Genomic DNA, 20,679 nt, shown 5'->3' with positions numbered 1-20,679 from the left:
TGAGATTGGATTATACACTAACAGCCACCTCCTAAGCAAGTTTTGGAAGATTTCCAGAAGCCATTCTATGTTCTTTAAAGGCGCTGTGCTCCAACACATTCATACCAGGGAAGACAGAAGTTGAGGAGATAAAGTTGTACAGCCCTTACACAAAATATTAGATCTCTAAACACAGGCAAGGTAAGTTTTGCAGCTTCTCTGGCTTCTCGCTTTGCTTTGCTTTGCTTTGTTTTGCTTTGCTTTCCTTTTCCTTTCTTCTTGAACAAATGTGAAAATACAGAAAGAAAATTCCGCTGAAGTTTTCAACTGTCTCTAGTTATCTTTGGCTAGAATCATATACAGAGCTAGTTCTACAGCCGCAGACTAGATTGCTTCGATATTATTCTTTTGTTTCCCATAACCACCTGAGATTTCAGGGAAGAATGCATGCAGTAAGGAGATGGTGCAATTTCTCACCCTTTTTGAGGTGTTAAGAGTACACATGAGATTCATTTTATTTTGCAGCTGATTGCATTATGTCATATAGCTCAGGTCTACCCCTGCAAAGGCACTTGAAGAGATAAGCCATAACTAGTGGGAATCCTCTACTGAATTAGTCATTCTAGTAATCCTCTTGGAGTCAACAGTAAGAAACGGGTACCTGCAGCACATGATTCATCACATCTACAAGTAGACTGGTCAGGTGTAATATGCCTAGCTTAGGTACAGGTGCCTACATGACTTAAGGCGATGAGATGAGATAGCTTGTTAAATGCAGTTTGGTGGTGATGGAAAGGACCTTATCAAGCAAGACACATGGTCGAGCTGTCTGAATTGTGTGAGTCGGTCCTTTTGTAGATGCACACCTTGTTTCTAGCTCAGGTGTTTGCCATCTGCTGGCATTCAGGCATATAGTTTCCCCTGAGCATTTCTCTCTTGGTCACTCCTTTCTGACTGCCTAAATATGGCCCTGCGATTGCTGTGGTATGCTTCCAGTCATGCTCTGGCTTGGATGGAGCCCAGCTATTTCTTTTCGACTGGGTACTGCACAGCCATAAAGGTGTGCTCATTTCATCCCTGTCATTTATTTTGTTGAGAGGTCTATGTCGTTGCTCAGTAGAAGGAAGAGGGGTAGAAAGGATCACGACTTGGTAAGACGAGGGAGAAACTGACCTCCCGTTGTTCTTACTGATCCTTTTCCTTGTAGAAATATCTGAAGGGGAACCATCCATGTAAATTTTACCCTTCTGCTTGAAAAACTTTCATCTAGTGTAAGTACAACTGTAAGCATAGGAAAAGTCCCTAACTTTGCCCACTTCCTCTCTCAGCTTCACTTTGGGGGTTTGAAAGTAATCTTGGCTTTTCTCAGTTTCAGTGTTTCCTGTGGATGCTTGATCCCTTTGTGCCTGCACGAGATTTTCTGATTATGCTGCAGATGGAAGTAGTTGGTAGATAACTTGGCTTAACTGAATCATTCCGCCGATTTGCTCACAGATCACCAAGACAAATGAGAAGACCTGGTTGTGATGGAATTCTGCAGGACTTAAAATGGTGCATTTTAACACCAGCTGACGGGGAATGTTTTGATGCTAGAAGGAAGCCCATACAGTGGATATTTTTATTAAAAGAGTGCCTGCTTTTGGCTGACCTTAAACTCTCTGTGAAGAGTTTAATCTGGTGGTTCCCAGACTTCTCTGAGCAAGGGAATTCTGGTCGTCTGGGTGCAAAGGCAAGCTAGAAACATTACATTCTTTTTAAACATGTGGGCTACTCATTTATTAGTGATATGTAATGCTCGATGGGTTGTAGGTGGAACACAGGGTGAACCGAAGAAGTCCCATGTTTATGCTGGAATGTGACCTTGTCTCGAATGAGAAACTGTATGGATGTAGAAATGCCTAGGGACAAGGAGCTCAGCCATAACCTGAAAAAGGTGGATGGCATTACAAAAAGCTCTGCGCTACTTTCAGGGAACAAAAGGGATTATTCTCCAAAGGTCATTCTAACCTGGTGGTGCTAATTTGCTTAAGCTCCTCATAGTGAATGGAGGAAAAAAGGGTTCTGCAAAGGACCCTAATTTAGTCATTCTGAATCAGCCTATGAATCAGACTTATACTGGCTGTTGAAGGAGTTTAGTTAGATTAGCTTCATTAAGCTAAGCTAACCCTTGAAAGGATCACGCAGAGCGTATCAAAAATCATACTAGGTAAAATCAGTACAGTGCTGGGACAGAAGATCTCACAAGAGTCTTTCATTCTTCCTTCCTCTGGTAGAAACAATGCTGAGATTTAGAACAATGTGAAATACTACATTAAGTCATATGTGCAATTTTTTTTCCCTCCATGATAGATAACCTTCCCAGAACTCATTTTTCAGCCTGTGACATTTCATATTTACGCTTCAAAATGTATATACACAAGAGAGTTCTTTTCTCTGCATGTGGTTACATTTCCCTTCTAAACAAGAATTCAAAGATCATGTGTACTTATAAAGCAAATCATCATTCTGAGCAATATTTCCAGGTATTCTTAAAGACACCCATTTTACAAAGATTGCTGTCAGGGACTTTGTCTACCCTGAGGGCAAACATGCTGCATTATCTGCCTCGTAGTGCCCAAGGTGAACACTCTGGCCGTGTCCTTAGTGCATGGAAGGCTACCAGCCATGGAGCCAGTCCTTCAAGATCCTGGAACACCAGGATTAAGGAACATATCACAGAGTGCACCTATCTCTGTGCCACCAAAGCCATGGCAGAAGCTTTGTACTGTGGAGAAGTAAGTAGCTGTGAAAAAAATACATGACAGAAACTAAACACTTCATAAGCTTAATACTAATGCTATATCTTTCTTGGTTTGCATCCACTTCTGATATAGAACTCATCATTAATAATGAAAAAATGCTGATGAATCATGTGTCTGTCTTTATTTTCCCAGGGGTATAAGCTGTATATTGCATATTGGCACCTGACTGATCAACATGGAGAATGTAAGCTGTGTGAAGGAATTCATTCTTCTGGGCCTTTCAAAGGACCAAGGGGTGCAGAAAATATGTTTTGTGGTGTTTTTGTTCTTCTATATTGTTACTGTGGCAGGAAATCTGCTCATTGTTGTCACTGTAGTTAGCAGTCAACGTCTGAACTCCCCCATGTATTTCTTTCTCTGCCACCTGTCCACTGCAGATCTTTGCCTCTCTTCTGTCACAGCTCCCAAAATGATTGCTGACTTCCTTGTTGAAAAGAAAACCATTTCCTTTGCGGGTTGCATGGCACAGCTATTTGGGTTACATTTCTTCGGCGGCGCTGAGGTCTTCATCCTCACAGTGATGGCCTATGATCGCTACTTTGCCATATGCAGACCCCTGCACTACACCACCCTCATGACCAGGCATGTGTGTGGCTGGATGGTGATGGGTTCATGGGTGGGGGGCTTTGTGCACTCCCTGGTGCAGACCCTCATAACCATTAGCCTCCCTTTTTGCGGTCCCAACAAAATTGACCACTACTTCTGTGAAGTCAATCCCCTACTACAACTGGCCTGTACCGACACCTATGTTGCAGGCATCATTGTTGTTGCCAATGGTGGAATGATTTGTTTGGTCTCTTTCATCATCCTGGTCACATCCTACATTGTCATTTTGTTATCCTTGAAAAGGCGAACGTCCAAAGGGCGGTACAAAGCCCTCTCCACCTGTGGGTCCCACATTACTGTGGTGATTCTCTTCTTTGGGCCATGCATATTCACCTACATACGCCCATCCAGCAGTTTCTCAGAGGACAAGAGCGTAGCTGTGTTTTACACTGTCATCACGTCCATGCTGAACCCACTCATCTACACACTGAGAAATGAGGAGATGAAAAGTGCCATGAGAAAACTGTGGAATAGAAAAGTCTGGAGTGAAAAGGGTGAGGTGTAGAACTGTGGTAACATTTTCTCAGGAGCTGAGAAAATCAAGTCTCTCTCACTATAATTCCATTTTGGAAAATTTACTGAAAGCTCCCTTTTGAAGAAAAGCTTGGTTTTAGCTGTTGCAGTAATTAGGAAGACACTGAAAGTTCATGTTTTGATTGGAATGGCATTGCAAACTCTGTGACTAACAGGGATTCCCTTTATGTTCTCTTTTTGAATAGCGCAGGCCCAGGACTGGGGCTTCCAAGCACTGCTGAGACACCAGCAAATAAATAAATGAATGCTATCAAAAATATTAAAATGTGTTCCAGGCAGAGCATCCCATTAGTCTGAGCTCTCCCACGTGTAAACTTTCCGTCAGACAAACTCCATCTACTCTGTAATCTACTCAGCTAGGAAACGATGGCCCAGGGTGTCTGCAAGGCTGTTGGTCACCTGCTGCTGGAAGCAATTGTACCAAAGGCTTCCTTCCCCTTTACTTTGGAGTAAATGCCTTCTTAGGAGTACTGCATTGTCATATGCTGAATCCATGGGTTAGCAATTAAACTGCTGATATTAGATGCTGGCTGGGTCATTTGCTGATGCAGATGATATGAGGAGAAGCTTCTCCCCTTCCCACTCCAGTGCAGCAACTCTCTGCCTTTCTGCAGTAGTTCACCTATCGCTAATGCCCTCCTTCCTAACCATCCCCTCTGCCCTTCATCTCTGCCTCAGATTTTGCATTTTACTGTTTAGACTAATAGAGAATCAAAGATCCAAGCGAAAGATAAATTGCTCACTGTAGGAAATTGTCGCCACCAAAGAAAGCATTGGGGGGCAAAGAAAGCATTGGGGGGCACAATTTTGTGTGTCAATGAAAAAAAAGAGTTATTCATTAATAATTCCTGTACACAGGATAACTCCTAGCCCAACAGGGCATATTTACAGGCCCAGACAAAGGAAGAAAAAAGTATTCCAAGGGAATAGCTGGAGCAGCTACTACTGCAGGAAGGAAGAGAAGAAATATGAAGATGGAAGATTAAATCATCTCAGAGCCAGTCACAGCTGCCACAGGGAGGTTAGTTATAGCAGCTAAGGTTCTCCACAAGGACGAAGGAGCCACGAGGAGCCACAGGACCCTGACTCCTACCTTGCCAGGAGGAAAAGAGCAGACCAGCTGCGTGAGGGAGAAAGACGTCTGTGTAATGCACTCTGAAAGTAACTAAAGCACTTTCTTTTTTCTTCCTTCACTTCACGTTCCCTATAAACACTGGCTTGCACTTGTGTTGCACCTTAACATGTCTTAAGTGTGATTCAAGATAAGAAGGTGTTCCCTGCACAGGAGAGCGGCACATCTACGGACCAAACTCTGGGACAATGTCAGAAATGCTCTGGTTCCCCGAATGTCCTCTGCTCTATGCAGGGGGTGGCAGAGTGGGTTCCCGTTTCACAGGCATGCACCAGTACACTGCGGATGTCTCAGTGTCTTCTCCTCACCATGGTGGGTTATGTGGATGGCAGCCAGCAGGACGGAACTGGGATAAATCCTGATTCTCAAGGCTTAGAGGGATAGTGTCCCTCAGGCCTGGGCCAGCATGTCCCTCACGCAGCATTCACACTCTGTGGACACAGCTAAAGGTGGGACCATCCCCACCTATTTGTAGCAGTCTAAATTCTTCATGCAGTGAAGGACAGTTGTCTAGCTCAGCACCACTGTCAACAGAGAGGGACAGGCGCCTTCAGAGTTTGCTCTGTCTCACCGTAGGTGGGGCAGGTAGAAAGACAGATGGGGCCCACTGACCCCCTTCATACTGAAACTGCTAAGGGGTTAAGGCACATGGCCAGTTCAAGCCAAGGCTTATAATTTTAAAACTGTTTTGTTTGATTGTTTTTTAATGTTTTGGGGAAGAACGCCATGATTTTTCTGATTTCTCTTCCGGCTGCCGGGTGCTAGAAGGCAACAGCAGGACCATAGCTTATGGAAGGCGTCAACAACAACAACAACAACAACATTTGATTCCTCTACACATTGGCCCAGATTCTTATAATGACTTAATATGAGGACTAACCAGCTGCTTCTATATTTTGCATTGCCTGAGTAAAAATACCTGGCAAGTAGTGAGGCCTGACCACAAACATTTTTAAAGTCTTGAAATAATTTCCTCGTTTACTTCTTGTTTCAAACGTGTACAGACCAGATGTCTAAGTGCCAACAGTCATATAGCACAGTTATGATATCTATTTATGCTGCAAACGTGCAATGGTAAGAGCAAGTTAATAAGAAATAAGAAAGCATATGTGAAATATTGTCTTGGAAGGGAAAAAATATATCACACTTGTAAGAGACATCTTTACTCAAAAAATGTTTGATTGCAAGGGCAATGTGAACACAAAATCTTGCAAATGGTCAGCCATGACATTGATTTTAAATAGAAATGTTTCCAAAAGAAACACATAGCTAATACTAAATGAAGTCCATTTATCTGGACAGCATTGGAAAGCAAGCAAGAAAGCAAGCAAACCTCCACACAATGTGACATGGTCTAGGTGATCACGCTCCACAGTCACCCTGTAGAGATTACTCTAATAGCTGTCCAAAATATATATTTTAGCTCCCCGTCCACTGATTCTTTCTGACAAAGAAAACTTCACATGCCTCTGCGATCTCATTGCTTCTGGTAAGCTTGTGCTTCTGCTGTGCAATTTACTTGAAATATTTCTGCCACAACTTCCCCATCTGGAGAGAGAGAGAGAGAGAGAGAGAGAGAGAGAGAGAGAGTTGTTCTTGCAGATGCTCTTGGAAGTTGTTTTTGCAGAATGAGAAATGGAGCTGGACATTCAGGCTGTCCCTTTCATCCTCTGTAGTTTTCAGCCCTGGCAGAGATGTGGACTGCTCTCATGACACACAAGAAGCAGCTTGGAGCTGAGAGGTTTTGATGAAACTGCCTGAAGTGGTCCGAGAGGTCATCAGAGGAGAATAGCAGGCAAACTGTTGGAGACTAGCAAATACAAACTGTGTAAGTTTTCTGATCTTGCTTCTTTGTTTTGTTCAAGCATGACTATGAAATCCTGCCTTTGAAAAGAGGCATTATTGTTGAGTGACTTTTGTGAGATTCATTTTATTAAGTAAAAGAACTCAATTTTTTTTTTACCCTTTGTTTTAATTGGTGTCTTCTTTGCTTATTTTTCAGTTATATGCCATTTCCAGAAATATCTGTCAAAAGGAAGTTTCTGGTGTTACAAAGTCAAGGAGTCAATAGGTAGCTGCAGCACTTCCTGTGTACTCAATCTTAACTTGTCCCCTCTAGCTGTACACATTGTGGCAACAATGCTCTTAACACACACGCTTTGGGCCTCCCCACACTGCTTTCCTTCTGACCATGGAGCGGCATGGAGATAGGGACAGAGACATGAAAGAATATTTCCTCTGCTGCTAAAGTTGGAGGGTGGAAGAGGCAGAGATCTTGTGAGAAAGAACTGATTAACCTGTGATTGTGGAACAGGATTAAGAGCCCAAAGGACTTGCCTGTATTGTGGACATTGTTATGCAGCTCTTGCCATCTATCTTTTCAGTGTAGAAACTGAACACTAGTGATACTTGCGTACTGCACTAGAGTGCAGCAAAGGTGAATGCAAGGGTGTTGGTGAGTAAAGGAGATTCAGCAGCGGTGTATTTATTACCCCGGTGGCATCACAGGTGTGTTTATGGGGATTTCCATGCCTAGTCCAGAACTTGGCTGAGGTGTACAAAAACCTTACTGACACATCGTTAATGCAGATTATCTCCAGTATTCACCCATGTACTGTAGGAAAGGTGGTCTGAGGAAATACAAGCCTGCTCTTTTGGAGACTGAGGTGGCAACCCAGAAACTCATGAGCAATAACTGGAACCAATCCACACAAGATGTAGCCCAGTACAGCACATATAGGACAATGACTCTCCTGCTTCAGGTTTCCTGGCATGCCTTGAACATGGTCTGATTTCACTTAGGGCGCCTTAAAGACAGTTTGTGCCTAAAGGCACATCTCTGCTAAACAGACATGAGGTAGGTGTCCACTTTACCTCCTCCAGAAGGATCTACACTGATAGCTGAAGTGATGTTAATTAGCCAGCTGCCTTGTGTCATGATGTGAATATTGATGGCTGCACAAAAATGCATGGACATTCTACCAGAGTCAGAGAGCACTAGTAAGGACTAGTTCTGTTGAATTCCCTCAGAGGGTTGAAAAAGAAGGTACGTTCACTGCTTGAGCAGAATTCCTTAGGGGATGACTAGTGTGTTGAGACTCAAATGGTAACATGCACTATCCTTCTCAGTCACTTTTTCGTTTCCAAATCAACACTTCAGAAGTGGATGTTTAGGCAACCTAGTGACTAGTCTTCCTTTTTAAAAGGGGCAAAGATCAGAAATATGAATCTGGAGGATATTTCCACCAACTCCCTCAAACAAATAAACGGAGCTCGCTATTACACACTTCAGTAATACATTCTGAGTTAGATATCAACTGTCACTCCTTGAGAGAAGCATTGACTTTGAAAGGAAACTTTCCCCAAAAGGCATAAAAGGGAATACATTGATATTGAACATACCAGTGATCGACATGGATGTGTACTGATAACACTGTGTTTCTAATGCCATCACAGGTGGCTTTATTCTGTGCTTCAGGTCCTGTCTACACGATGTATATGAAGAACAAGAACAATGTGATGGAGTTTATCTTCCAGGGACTCACACAAGATGATACATTAGCAAAAGTATGCTTCACATTCTTCTTAGTCTTCTATGCCACTGTTAGTCTTGGAAACCTGCTTAGCATCATCACTATACAGAACAGTCAACAGCTGGACTCTCCCATGTACTTCTTCCTGAGCTGCTTGTCCTTTGTAGATATTAGTTACTCTACTGTCACAGTTCCCAAACTCATTTATGACCTTCTTGCTGAAAAGAAGACCATCTCTTTTGTGGGCTGCATAGCACAGCTCTTTGGGGTCCATCTCTTTGCCTGCACGGAGATGTTCATCCTCATAGCAATGGCGTATGATCGTTACACTGCTATATGCAAGCCGCTTCATTACACAAGCATTATGAACAAGCATGTGTGTGGCCGGCTGGTGGCAGCTTCGTGGGTGGGAGGCTGTGTGCACTCCCTGGTGCAGACCCTGCTGACTGCTCAGCTATTGTTTTGTGGACCCAATGAGATCAACCACTACTTCTGTGATGTAGACACTTTGCTGAAGCTGGCCTGCACTGACACCTACGTGGCTGGTTGCATCGTGGTTGCCAATAGTGGTCTGATTTCCTCGGGCTCTTTGGTTGTTCTTGCTGTGTCCTATGTCATTATTTTGGTCTCTTTGAGGACACGCTCTTCCAAAGGGCGTCTCAAAGCACTCTCTACCTGCACCTCCCATATCACTGTTACACTTCTGTTCCTTGGGTCATGCATTTTCATCTATATGTGCCCTTCCACCATCTTCTCAGCAGACAAGAGTAGAACTGAAACTAAATTCAAGGTTTCATGTAGCTCTCATCTTTCTTTGGAAATTGTCAGTCAAAAGGATGTGAGCATATTGTCACCAGTCAAACCCGAGCCTTTGGGGTGGTATTGTGGCTTTTACCTTTAGACACCTTAGAGCTGTGCAAGTCTCAGGTCTAGGCTTCTCCTGGCATTAAGAGGAATAACTAGGTATTTTGAGAGGTTATGCTTTCCCACTAGCTCCTACGAGCTTCGGAGAGTGGTGTCTGCTCACGTTTCTACACAAAAAAAAAGTGATGGTGGTGCTAAGCTTCCAAGAGAAAGCAAATCCTTCAGGATGGCACAGCACAAGCAGGTTTCATCTCACATATATTGGTGTGCTGACATGAGGTGCCTCAACTTGAGAGAGCTGCTGAAGACAGCAAGAGACCTTTGAGGGGACTGCGATTCATTGCATGGTAAAATAGGAGCATGAGAGGAGCAGGATGCTGCACTAGGTGTCTGCCTTACAGTGAAGGGTGACATACACCGTACTAGACTTTCCAAGGCTCCCAGGAACACTGATGGACACAGAGGCCGTTCCCCGATGCCAGGCATTCACTCCGATTTTCATCAGTCTGTGCCAACCTGGTGTCTCTGGGAACGCTTCATTTAAAGGAGCTCTGCTAACACCTTTCCAAGGCCTTGACCTAATGTCACAGCTGAGCTTTATAATCTATCAGAGCAGCAATCCAAGCACGGTTAAATACCATAGTCAATGATGGAGCCACAATCCAGTTCAATTATTGGGACTTATTTCACCGCTTTATTTAGAGACTGGATGAAGTTTCATACTTTGGCCAGTCGTCTGGTGCTTTACACTATAAAAAAATCTAAGGAATAGGTATCTCAGTGGAAATACGGGGATCCAATATCTCTCCATACTCCATAAGATATAACCTAATTCCTAGCTGAACACTGAAAATTTCCCTAAAATTCTTAACAGTACTGTTCTTGATTCATTGAGTTTTCCTCAACTGTTTGCAGCAGGGAAACCCCCAAATGCCCCTAGGACCTCCTGACTCTGGGCAATGCTGTTCTACTGCAAATAGACTTACTTTAGCATTGCTGTCATGACAAGTGATTCAAGGCCAGGATTTTCCCAAATCTCCTCCTGGAACTGAGATTTGGGGAAGGGAAGAAGAGGAACAGGATTCTGGATGGTGGATCAGAAGGTTTTCTTAGAAAGGCAAACTGTAGATTTGAAGAGACAGCAGCTCTTTAACATTTTAAATTCCCTAATTTTGTCTGGGTTTCTCGAGGTGGAGACTAAGGCATAGGTGAATGCAGGGCTTAGATGAATGTGGGGCTTATGAAAATCTGTTCTTTTTGATGATATTTGTCAGAAAGCATATTTAGGTTTGAGATTGTGATTCTTGATTGAAACCTGCTGCCGGTTCTGCTGATGCTTAGCTCTAGATGGCTTTGACTATCTTAAACATCAGCGCAGAGAGAGGTGGGCAGACATGACTCATTGCTGTGCAGGGAAGCTCTTTGATGACAACCTACCTGTCTTTCTCTGGAAGAGTAGTAGTGTACATTGCTCTTCGCAGAGACCTGTAAACATACACAGGAAAATAAAATGATGCCTGTGATTTCGTCTCAAGCTATTTCCTTCCTGTGAGCTGGGAGTCCACTGAAAGAGACAATTTTGGACACCTCAGAAATCTGGTTTAAAAATCTCTCATCTCTGTCCTAGATAAGGACAGCGCAACATTGATATGTGTAAAAATTGTGAACTTCACATATCTGATTGTTATAGGTAAACGTGACAAAACGACAACCACTCGGGCCGGGTTGCATAAATTCCAATTTATAAAATAATTGAGCAAGTCACAAGTAAGCAAAAAAGCGCTGGGCGGCCGGGGAAGTCTCCTGCTCCACCAATGGCGCGCGCACCCCCCCCTCACAGTCTCCTTATATGCGATTCCAGTTCCCGGTATACGGGGCACCTCCTGTAACTTCTGCGGTTGTGCCGGCTGTTGCTAGGGGGTCTTCTTCAGCCCTCTGGTGGTCGTGGGGATGAAGGCTGGAGTCTTCCTCTGCATTGTGCGCCATATTAGGCTATCTAAACTAACATTACCGCTTCGCTAGCTCAACTCAGTTATCTCAGGCGAGGTACATGCCCCCCACCACAGGATGTTCCCACAGATGCTCCCAAGGCTGTTTCTCGCTGATGTAACAAATTAGTACATACCACAATACAAGATGTTCCCAAGGCTGTTTCTCACTTTGATGCAACAAATTAGCACATATCACATGATGATATTTAATAATCAGAAACAAGAGATAAACCTTGAGCTTCAGCCTCGGCAGCAACAGAAAGATGACAACTAGCAGCACCAAAAGGCTACATTTTCACATTCTTTTTCCTGCATTTTAGGACTGTCAGGCCAGTGGGATAATAGTGCATATAGTCCAAATGCTTTTACTACCCCATGCATATTCTAATTTTAGCATTACTGAGATAAACGGCTTCTGAGATAGTGATGGCCTTTAATAATCACTACTTGATCAAAATTCAGACTATAACATACTGAAGATAAGTTTTCTCCCCAGCCGTGTGTCTTTGGGCAGAAATAATGATGTTTCGCAGTCATATCAGCTCTCTGTAAAATATGCTGGCAGCTGTTTGAAGAAAAGAGACTTGTAAAATCCTTCTTTAGGGTGCCATAGATGATCACAGGGACACAATCTTTGCTATAGTTATGCACAGCTTTAAGGAGGGGAAGTCAGGGGAAATAACAGCCCTAACAGACTTGCAGTGAAATGCAAAGGGAATCCGCAAGACCTCTTTCCATCCCCCTTTGACTGTAAACCTTATGCAGAGGCAGGAACCTCTCACCTGTCTGAGATTAATTCTGTCACTTTCAGCTCAATAAAGATTTCAACTCCTTCTGCCAACTGAGGGACAGCATTTGTAAACTCAGCCAGAAGGGATGAAACATCGTTTAGCGCTAGAACACCTATCCTTAGAGCTAGCTTAGTTGAATTGATAAAAGGATTCCAAAGCCTTTCCCAACTTTCTCATCTCCCAGAAATGATTGGTCGTTTATTCTCAAAATCACATTGATGGCAGACATGTAGTTGGTAAGTCACCATCTTATTCCGTCATTCTTTTAAGTGAAAGAACATTGCAGCTTGATTAACTTTCAAATTATGTCCAATGTCCTTAAAATAACTACCAGTTCACTCAGTTGCCTCAAGTGGATTGCTGATATGTGGAGATGAAAAGCAGGAATAAGTTCTTGTTGCTTCACAATGGTAGCAAAATTAGAAGTCAATCTTTTTTGCATTTCTGTAGTTTTTTCATGTTTCCAGGCAGAAGGGGAAAAAGGAGGTAGTAATGAGTGACAGAAGAGGGAGATTTAACAGGAGAGGGACAGTTGCTTTCCCTAGTGTTTGGGGGGCAAAAACACGGGTGTCTCCTCTCCAAGATTTCCTTTCCAGAACTTCAGGTTCTGTGTGTTGCACTGGAAGAGGCTACTCCTTTCAAATACTGAAGACGTAGCAGAAATGGCCATAAATTCAAACACATTTCTTTTCTCTTCTTGAATATCTCTGAAAGCTTTTTCTCATCTTGATGGACTGGTGTTTTTCCTACATGAGCAAACGTTCCTAATAGAACAGAGAACTGCAATTCTGTGCCACGCACTCCTCAGGCAGGAGTCCTGTTTGTGCTTGGAACTTGCACGTTAAAAGTCAGGATTCCTCCAGCTTTCAGCAGCAGAGGAACAGAGTCTTTCAGGATAGAAGTTGCAGATACAACCAGTTAAAAGTCCACCTAAAATCCCTTCTAACAATTAAGTACCTTTCTGAATCTCACCCTTGGAAGCTGATCAAATCTTCCTTGGAAGTCCTACTCTTTGTACCAAGGTTTTGATAAATTCTCCCCAAACAAAGTTCTCTTTCTAACAAGTCTGCTGAAGTTTCTCTGATATGACCTAAAACTCTCCTCAGAGCATCCTTCACCTCCTTATTCCTTAGGCTGTAGCTGGTAAGATTCAGCACTGGAGTCACCACTGTAGAGAACAGAGAGGCCCATTTATCTCAGTCCAATGAGTAGCTGGATGTTGGGCTACCGCACATAAAAACGGTGCTGCCATAAAACAAGAAGAGAGCTCTCAGATGGGAAGCAGAGGTGGAGAAGGCTTTGCATCTGCCCTTGGAGGAGTGGATCCTCAGGGTGGTGGAGATGAGGTAGATGGAGGAGATTAGAATTGCCAGAGATGTGAAGATGCCACGAAACACACCAAAAATGTGAAGTACCGTCTCTTTGCTATAGGTGTCAGAGCATGAAAGCTGGATCCTAGGGGGATGTCACAGAAATAATGACCGATAACACCAAAGTCACAGAAAGAGAATGTGAAGGTGGAGATAGTTTGCGCAAGTGCGTGGACAAAGCCAATGAAACAGGAGATGATTACCATCTGTGTACAGGCTTTTGAGGACATGACAGTTGCATAAAGGAGAGGGTTACAGAGAGCCACATGCAGTCATATGCCATTACTGCCAGCAGGAGACACACAGCACTAGCCATGAGGAGACAAGTGAATAGCTGTGCCACACAGGCACTGACTGAAGTGGCTCTCCTCACTGCTGAAGAGTTCACCAGCAACCTTGGGGAGATAGCTGAGGAGTAACAGAAATCCACGGAAGCCAAGTTACTGAGGGAAAGGTACACAGTGTGTGAAGCCGGGGGATCAACCTTCATCTACATGATCATTCCAAGATTCTCTATTAATGTGCTTAAAAAAAGCGGGTTACCTTCACCTCTTGGCTTCCTGTTAGTCCAGAGAGGATAAACTCAATGGCCACACAGTGATTCCTCTCAGGCATGTTGCTAGCACACTCATGTTATCTCCTGACAAGAAACTGGTTCAACACCTAGAAGTGATGGGAAACTGGCCACACACAATTGATTGCCTCAGTAGCCACAAGGAAGTACAGAGCATTTTCATCATAGCTTCTGACTAGACTTCTTTAATTACGCATTGAAATGACTTGTGATACAAGGGAGTACTGTTCCTATTTTTCAGGTGAGATAAGAAAGCGCAGAAAGATAAAATAATTTATTCAGAAGGCAACAGCAGCACTGTGAAACACAGAATCACAGAATCACTGAGGTTGGAAGGGACCTCTGGAGATCATCTAGTCCAACCCCCCTGCTCAAGCAGGGTCACCTAGAGCACATTGCACAGGATTGCATCCAGGCGGCTTTTGAATATCTCCAGAGAAGGAGACTCCACCACCTCTTGGGGCAACCTGTTCCAGTGCTCTGTCACCCTCACAGTGAAAAAGTTTTTCCTCATGTTCAGATGGAAGTGTCTGTGTTTCAGTTTGTGCCCATTGCCTCGCGTCCTGTTGCTGGGCACCACTGAAAAGAGTCTGGCTCCATCCTCTTGACACCCTCCCTTCAGATACTTGTACACGTTAATAAGATCTCCTCTCAGCCTTCTCTTCTCCAAGCTAAACTGGCCCAGCTCTCTCAGCCTTTCCTCATAAGAGAGATGCTCCAGTCCCCTGATCATCTTCGTAGCCCTTCGCTGGACTTGCTCCAGTAGTGCCACGTCCTAATCTGGCACTACAATGCTTTTCGTGTGCCCTCTTTCTCCTTTTTTAAGGAAAAAAGTCTGCTTTTCTTGAGGACATCTATGGAGCACTCTTCTCCCCTCACTCGTGGCCACGGTTGGGTGTACAGGATCATCCAAATGGCCCACTCCAAGGGCAATGGCCTGCTTGTTCCTGAAGATAGGTGGTCTTGACACTAGTTCAGACATCATTCTTCCTGTATTGCAATCACCAATACATTTTTTGCCTACTAGCTAACTCCCCGGGGCATTGGTAGCAGGGTAGTTAGAGCTCAGTATGGGCCACAAAGTCCATTAATGGGACAAAGCAGCCCCCATTCAGCCTTGCTGAAATAGGAATATAATGGTTAGCATGCAGCTGTGCCAACTTGCTAAGACCTGCCTTAATTACATGGACCTCCACCACCCTGACCTTTGGGACTGCAACTTGTAAACATACAAATAACAAATCCACATCCTGGCAGAAGAAAGTAAGAGTTTCCTCTCTTGAAAGAAATGGCGGCAAGCACTAAATGGCAACAGCAGCAGGAAAACTCAGCTTTGCATCTTCCCAAAGAGGAGGAGATACCACAAGATCCTCCAGGTTTGGCTGAGAAAGGATTTCTCATTTGCTTGCATCCCTGTTGTCAAGGAAAAGTGGCCATTTTCTGCTCAGGAATAAATTGGGAAGAGTCACCAAATGAAATACTTTCCACTTAGAGGGGGAAAAATCTCATGCTAAAAGGGAAGGAATCCTGAACAAAAAGGGAATCAGTCATCCCTGTAAAGGTTCTACCAGCTTCACCTCACATGAAAAATTATTGTTAATCTCTTGGAGGTTACCAGTAACCTGGCTGACGCTCTCAAAGCGGAGTTCTTATCACGTGGGTGACTGAATGGAGGTTTCAATTCTTGCTGAGGTCTGTTTCTAGCATAGGCTTCAAGGTATTGCATGTGTACAAAACTATTCTCTTACTGACCTGTTTCATCCAGAAAGGCAAGAGTAGATACTGTAGATACCAAGCCAATTTATTCCCCACTTGAACCAAGTCTTCAGAAGTACTTGCCCTTTTCAAGAAGCAGACAGCAGGATTAAAACCAGCCTATAATGGTTAGGTACACAGTTTAAGTGAGCAAAATGCTTACCCTGTTAGATGCACAAAAGACCAGACTACCTTTACACACTGAGTTATCTTTGCATAGCTGGCTGTTGTTTATCTCCAGCCTACCCAACTTTTCTGCCCTAAAGCACAGCAACTAGCCCAGTTAATTCTCAGAAAAGGGCTTCAATGAGCTTGCTATCAACAGGTTGCTCTCTTCCATGGACTACTTGGGAAACTGAAGGAGGAAATTTCCCTCTCCTGCCCCAACGTGAGTGATCAAACACTGGATTAGGTGCAAATTTGTACAATCTCCATCTGTGCTGACATTTAAAATTCAGCTGGATCAGGCCGGAGCAATCTGATCTGACTGAACCTGCTCTGAGGAGGAGGTTGGACTTGATGACCTCCAGAAATCCTTCCCAACCTAAATGACTCTATGATTCTATCTGCAGATTGAAAATGATCTTTTTGATCTCTAAAATGAAGAAATAGGCCTACCTTCCTTGCCTGAAGGTGCGAGATATTTTATGCCGTATTGTTGCAGAAATAAATTCTTATTTCAAAAGCTACAAACTTATGAGGCCTTCTACAGACAGCTGGAAGTAGCCTCACGATCCCAGGCCCTGGTTCTCATGGGGGACTTCAGCCACCCTGAGATCTGCTGGAAAGACAACACAGCTAGGCACCAACAGTCCTGGAGGTTCCTGCAGAGCATTGGTGACAACTTCTTGACACAGGTGGTGGAGGAGCCAACAAGGAGAGGTGTGCTGCTGGACCTCGTACTAACAAACAAAGAAGGACTGGTGGAAGATGTGAAGGTCGGGGGCAGCCTTGGCTGCAGTGAGCGTGAGATGGTGGAGTTCAGTATCCTGCGAGGAGGCAGCAGGGCACTGAGTAGGACCGCAACCCTGGACTTGAGGAGAGCAAACTTTGGCCTCTTCAGGGACCTACTTGGAGGAATGCCATGGGTTAGGGCCCTAGAAGGAAGGGGTGTTCAAGAGAGCTGGTTAATATTCAAACATCACTTCCTCCAGGCTCAAGAGCGGTGCATCCCTATGAGTAGAAAGTCAAGCAAAGGAGGTAGGAGACCTGCATGGATGAGCAAGGAGTTCCTGGCAAAACTCAACCAGAAGGAGGAAGTCTACAGAAAGTGGAAAGGGGGACAGGCCACTTGGGAGGAATATAGGAACATTGTCAGAGTATGCAGGGATGCGACGAGGAAGGCTAAGGCCCATTTGGAATTAAATCTGGCGAGAGATGTCAAGGACAACAAGAAGGGCTTCTTCAAAGACTTCAGTAGCAAGAGGAAGACTAGGGAAAATGTGGGCCCTTTGCTGAACGGGGAGGGTGCCCTGGTGACAAAGGACGCAGAGAAGGCAGATTTACTGAATGCCGCCTTTGCTTCAGTCTTTCCTGCTCAGGCCAGCCCTCAGGAACCCCAGACCCTGGGGGCAAGAGAGAAAGTCTGGAGGAAGGAAGACTTTCCCTTGGTGGAGGAGGAGTGGGTTAGAGATCATTTAAGCAAACTTGACACCCACAAATCCGTGGGCCCCGATGGGATGCACCCACGAGTGCTGAGGGAGCTGGCGGACATTATTGCTAAGCCATTCTCCGTCATCTTTGAAAGGTCTTGGAGAACAGGAGAGGTGCCTGAAGACTGGAAGAAAGCCAGTGTCACCCTGTGTCTTCAAAAAGGGCAAGAAGGAGGACCCAGGCAACTACAGGCCAGTCAGCCTCACCTGCATCCCTGGAAAGGTGATGGAGCAGCTCATCCTGGAGGCCATCTCCAAGCATGTGGAGGACAAGAAGGTGATCAGGAGTAGTCAGCATGGCTTCGCCAAGGGGAAATCATGCTTAACCAATCTGATAGCCTTCTCTGATGGAATGACTGGCTGGGTAGATGAGGGGAGAGCAGTGGATGTTGTCTGCCTTGACTTGAGGAAGGCTTTTGACACTGTCTCCCATAACATCCTCATAGGGAAGCTCAGGAAGTGCGGGTTAGATGAGTGGACAGTGAGGTGGCTTGAGAACTGGCTGAATGGCAGAGCTCAGAGAGTTGTGATCAGCAGTGGGGAGTCTAGTTGGAGGCCTGTAGCTAGCGGTGTCCCCCAGGGGTCAGGACTGGGTCCAGTCTTGTTCAACTTCTTCATCAATGACCTGGATGAAGGGACAGAGTGCACCCTCAGCAAGTTTGCTGAGGATACAAAACTGGGAGGAGTGGCGGATACCCCAGAGGGCTGTGCTGCCATTCAGAGAGACCTGGAGAGGCTGGAGAGGTGGGTGGAGAGGAACCTCCTGAAGTTCAACAGAGGGAAGTGCAGGGTCCTGTACCTAGGGAGGAATAACCCCATGCAGCAGTACAGGTTGGGGGCTGACCTGCTGGAAAGCAGCTCTGCTGAGAAGGACCTGGGAGTGCTGGTGGACACCAAGTTAAGCATGAGGCAGCAATGTGCCCTTGTGGCCAAGAAGGCCAATGGTATCCTCGGGTGCATCAGGAAGAGTGTTGCCAGCAGGCTGAGGGAGGTGAATCTGCCCCTCTGCTCTGCCCTGGTGAGGCCCCATCTGGAGTACTGCGTCCAGTTCTGGGCTCCCCAGTACAAGAGGGATGTGGCACTACTGGAGGAAGTCCAGCAAAGGGCTACAAAGATGATTAGGGGATTGGAGCATCTCTCTTATGAGGAAAGGCTGAGAGAGCTGGGCCTGTTTAGCTTGGAGAAGAGAAGGCTGAGAGGAGATCTTATTAACGTGTACAAGTGTCTGAAGGGAGGGTGTCGAGAGGATGGGACGAAACTCTTTTCAGTGGTGTTGAGCGACAGGATGCGAGGCAACGGGCACAAACTGAAACACAGACGCTTCCATCTGAACATGAGGAAAAACTTCTTCGCTGTGAGGGTGACAGAGCCATGGGACAGGTTGCCCAGAGAGGTTGTGGAGTCTCCTTCTCTGGAGATATTCAAAACACGCCTGGATGCAATCCTTTACAATGTGCTCTAGGTGACCCTGCTTGGGCAGGGGGGTTGGACTAGATGATCTCCTGAGCTCCCTTCCAACCTCAACCATTCTGTGATTCTGTGAAACATTTCACGTACCTTCATAATAGCAAGTTGCTTCCTGTTCACTACAAAGACATCTTACTGAAACAAATCAGATTTATCTAAATAGAAAAACTTTAGGACTTCACACTTGCAGTAGAGCCCCTCCCTGCTCCAGACAAATGCCCAGATAAATGTCCTTTGCTTCGATGTTTGCAGAACTACGCAATTCAGTACTGCCTTTAGAGCAACAGCTCATTCTTTTCCCTATATGTTGCAGCTGACCTGCAGCCTGGGCGTTGTGAAACATTAGTGGAGTGACATGCTGAGAAACAACTTCAATATGAAATGTGATATTCTAACACTCAGCTTGCCGCTTTGGAATTCTTTCTTCAGAAAAATGGTGTTACTGAAGTACTTGGTGTATTTATGACTCTCGATGCAGTTTAATGTCTGTAAATTAGATCTCCTGCAAGACACCAGGCCTTAATTAGGAGTCTCAGCAGGTGCACTGTAATGAAGAATCTTTCTGTGAATTAATTTCCCCTACCCTTGGTTAGGGGTCTAGTCAACATCTATTCTGGGCTCCCCCTATAGACAAAGGAAGCAATATCACCTTCAAAGGACAATTCATCCCATCTTAAGATAAGTGTGATAAGCAGAAGGAATCATCCTCTAAGGGTGTCTTTGTTGTCATTGATCATAGGACATGCCCATCTCATTCCCTGCCCTTACTACTTTTTACTAGTGAAACTGATGACATAAGTATCCTAGCAAATTCAGTGAACCCTGGTCTGTCCCTATCAACTCACAAACAAAGCTTAACAAAGCTTTAGACTGCAAACTTTAATAAAAATTCTTTTAATAATAATAAGACCATATTCACGTAAATAGCAGTACAGTGTAAGATATCAGAGGAATCAGTTCTGCTTATCTGTCTCTGAAGAGCTGCAGTGCAACTCTGTGGAGTTTAAGCATTAAGTATGCCATCTGAATGTGAATCCACCTCTGTTATTAATTATGATCAAACTTGATAATTCTTCCTCTCATTAAAATGCACAGTCCTGATACACAGTTAGCTGGTTTTTCCACAGAAGACTCCTGTTGTCTCTAATAACACATCTACCCTTGGACTCATGTCCTTTGTTAGATAACCTCTTTGGCTCATGGACCATCTAGTTTCAGGCAGCCTGCTCATCTGTGGAGCATATATTTTGCTGTGATAACCTGTTCATCTGTGGACCATCCAGGCTCAGATTATGTGTCCATCCATTTTTCTTTAAATGCAGATAGAAAATTCTTCAAGTAGGTAATCACTGGTGATTTGCTTAGAGTTCTGGTGCCTCTGGCTTAACACTGCCTTTGCACTTTCACCTAATCCCACATATAATTTTCTTGTAAGGTCCTTGAATAATTAACTCTTTTGAAGAAAAGAAGAATAATGGTCTATTGGAAGATGTTGACATAGATATCATGCTTTAGTAACAGTTTGCCATTAACCTCTCTCTGTTCTTGCAATATCACTGGACACTTATTGAAATTACTTTACGATAAGATGATGAAGACAGCTGTTCTGGGAAGCTGAGGAGCCTTTGAG

At 44.5% G+C, this 20,679-nt stretch overlaps 1 protein-coding gene across 1 annotated transcript; it reads left to right on the top strand.

Moving 5' to 3' along the window:
* Window positions 1–2,991: 2,991 nt before the first annotated feature.
* LOC136991916 (olfactory receptor 4S2-like) lies at window positions 2,992–3,861 on the top strand (the record flags this gene model as incomplete). Its single annotated transcript, XM_067295411.1, has 1 exon — window positions 2,992–3,861. A coding segment is annotated over one exon (870 nt), but the record flags the coding sequence as incomplete, so codon positions are not given.
* Between the last annotated feature and the right edge of the window lie 16,818 nt (window positions 3,862–20,679).

This window comes from Apteryx mantelli, chromosome 4 (genome assembly GCF_036417845.1).
Source record: "Apteryx mantelli isolate bAptMan1 chromosome 4, bAptMan1.hap1, whole genome shotgun sequence".
Classification (NCBI taxonomy): Eukaryota; Metazoa; Chordata; class Aves; order Apterygiformes; family Apterygidae; genus Apteryx; species Apteryx mantelli.
The sequence above is the reverse complement of the archived record's forward strand: the minus strand, read 5'-3'. Positions and strand labels throughout refer to the sequence as shown.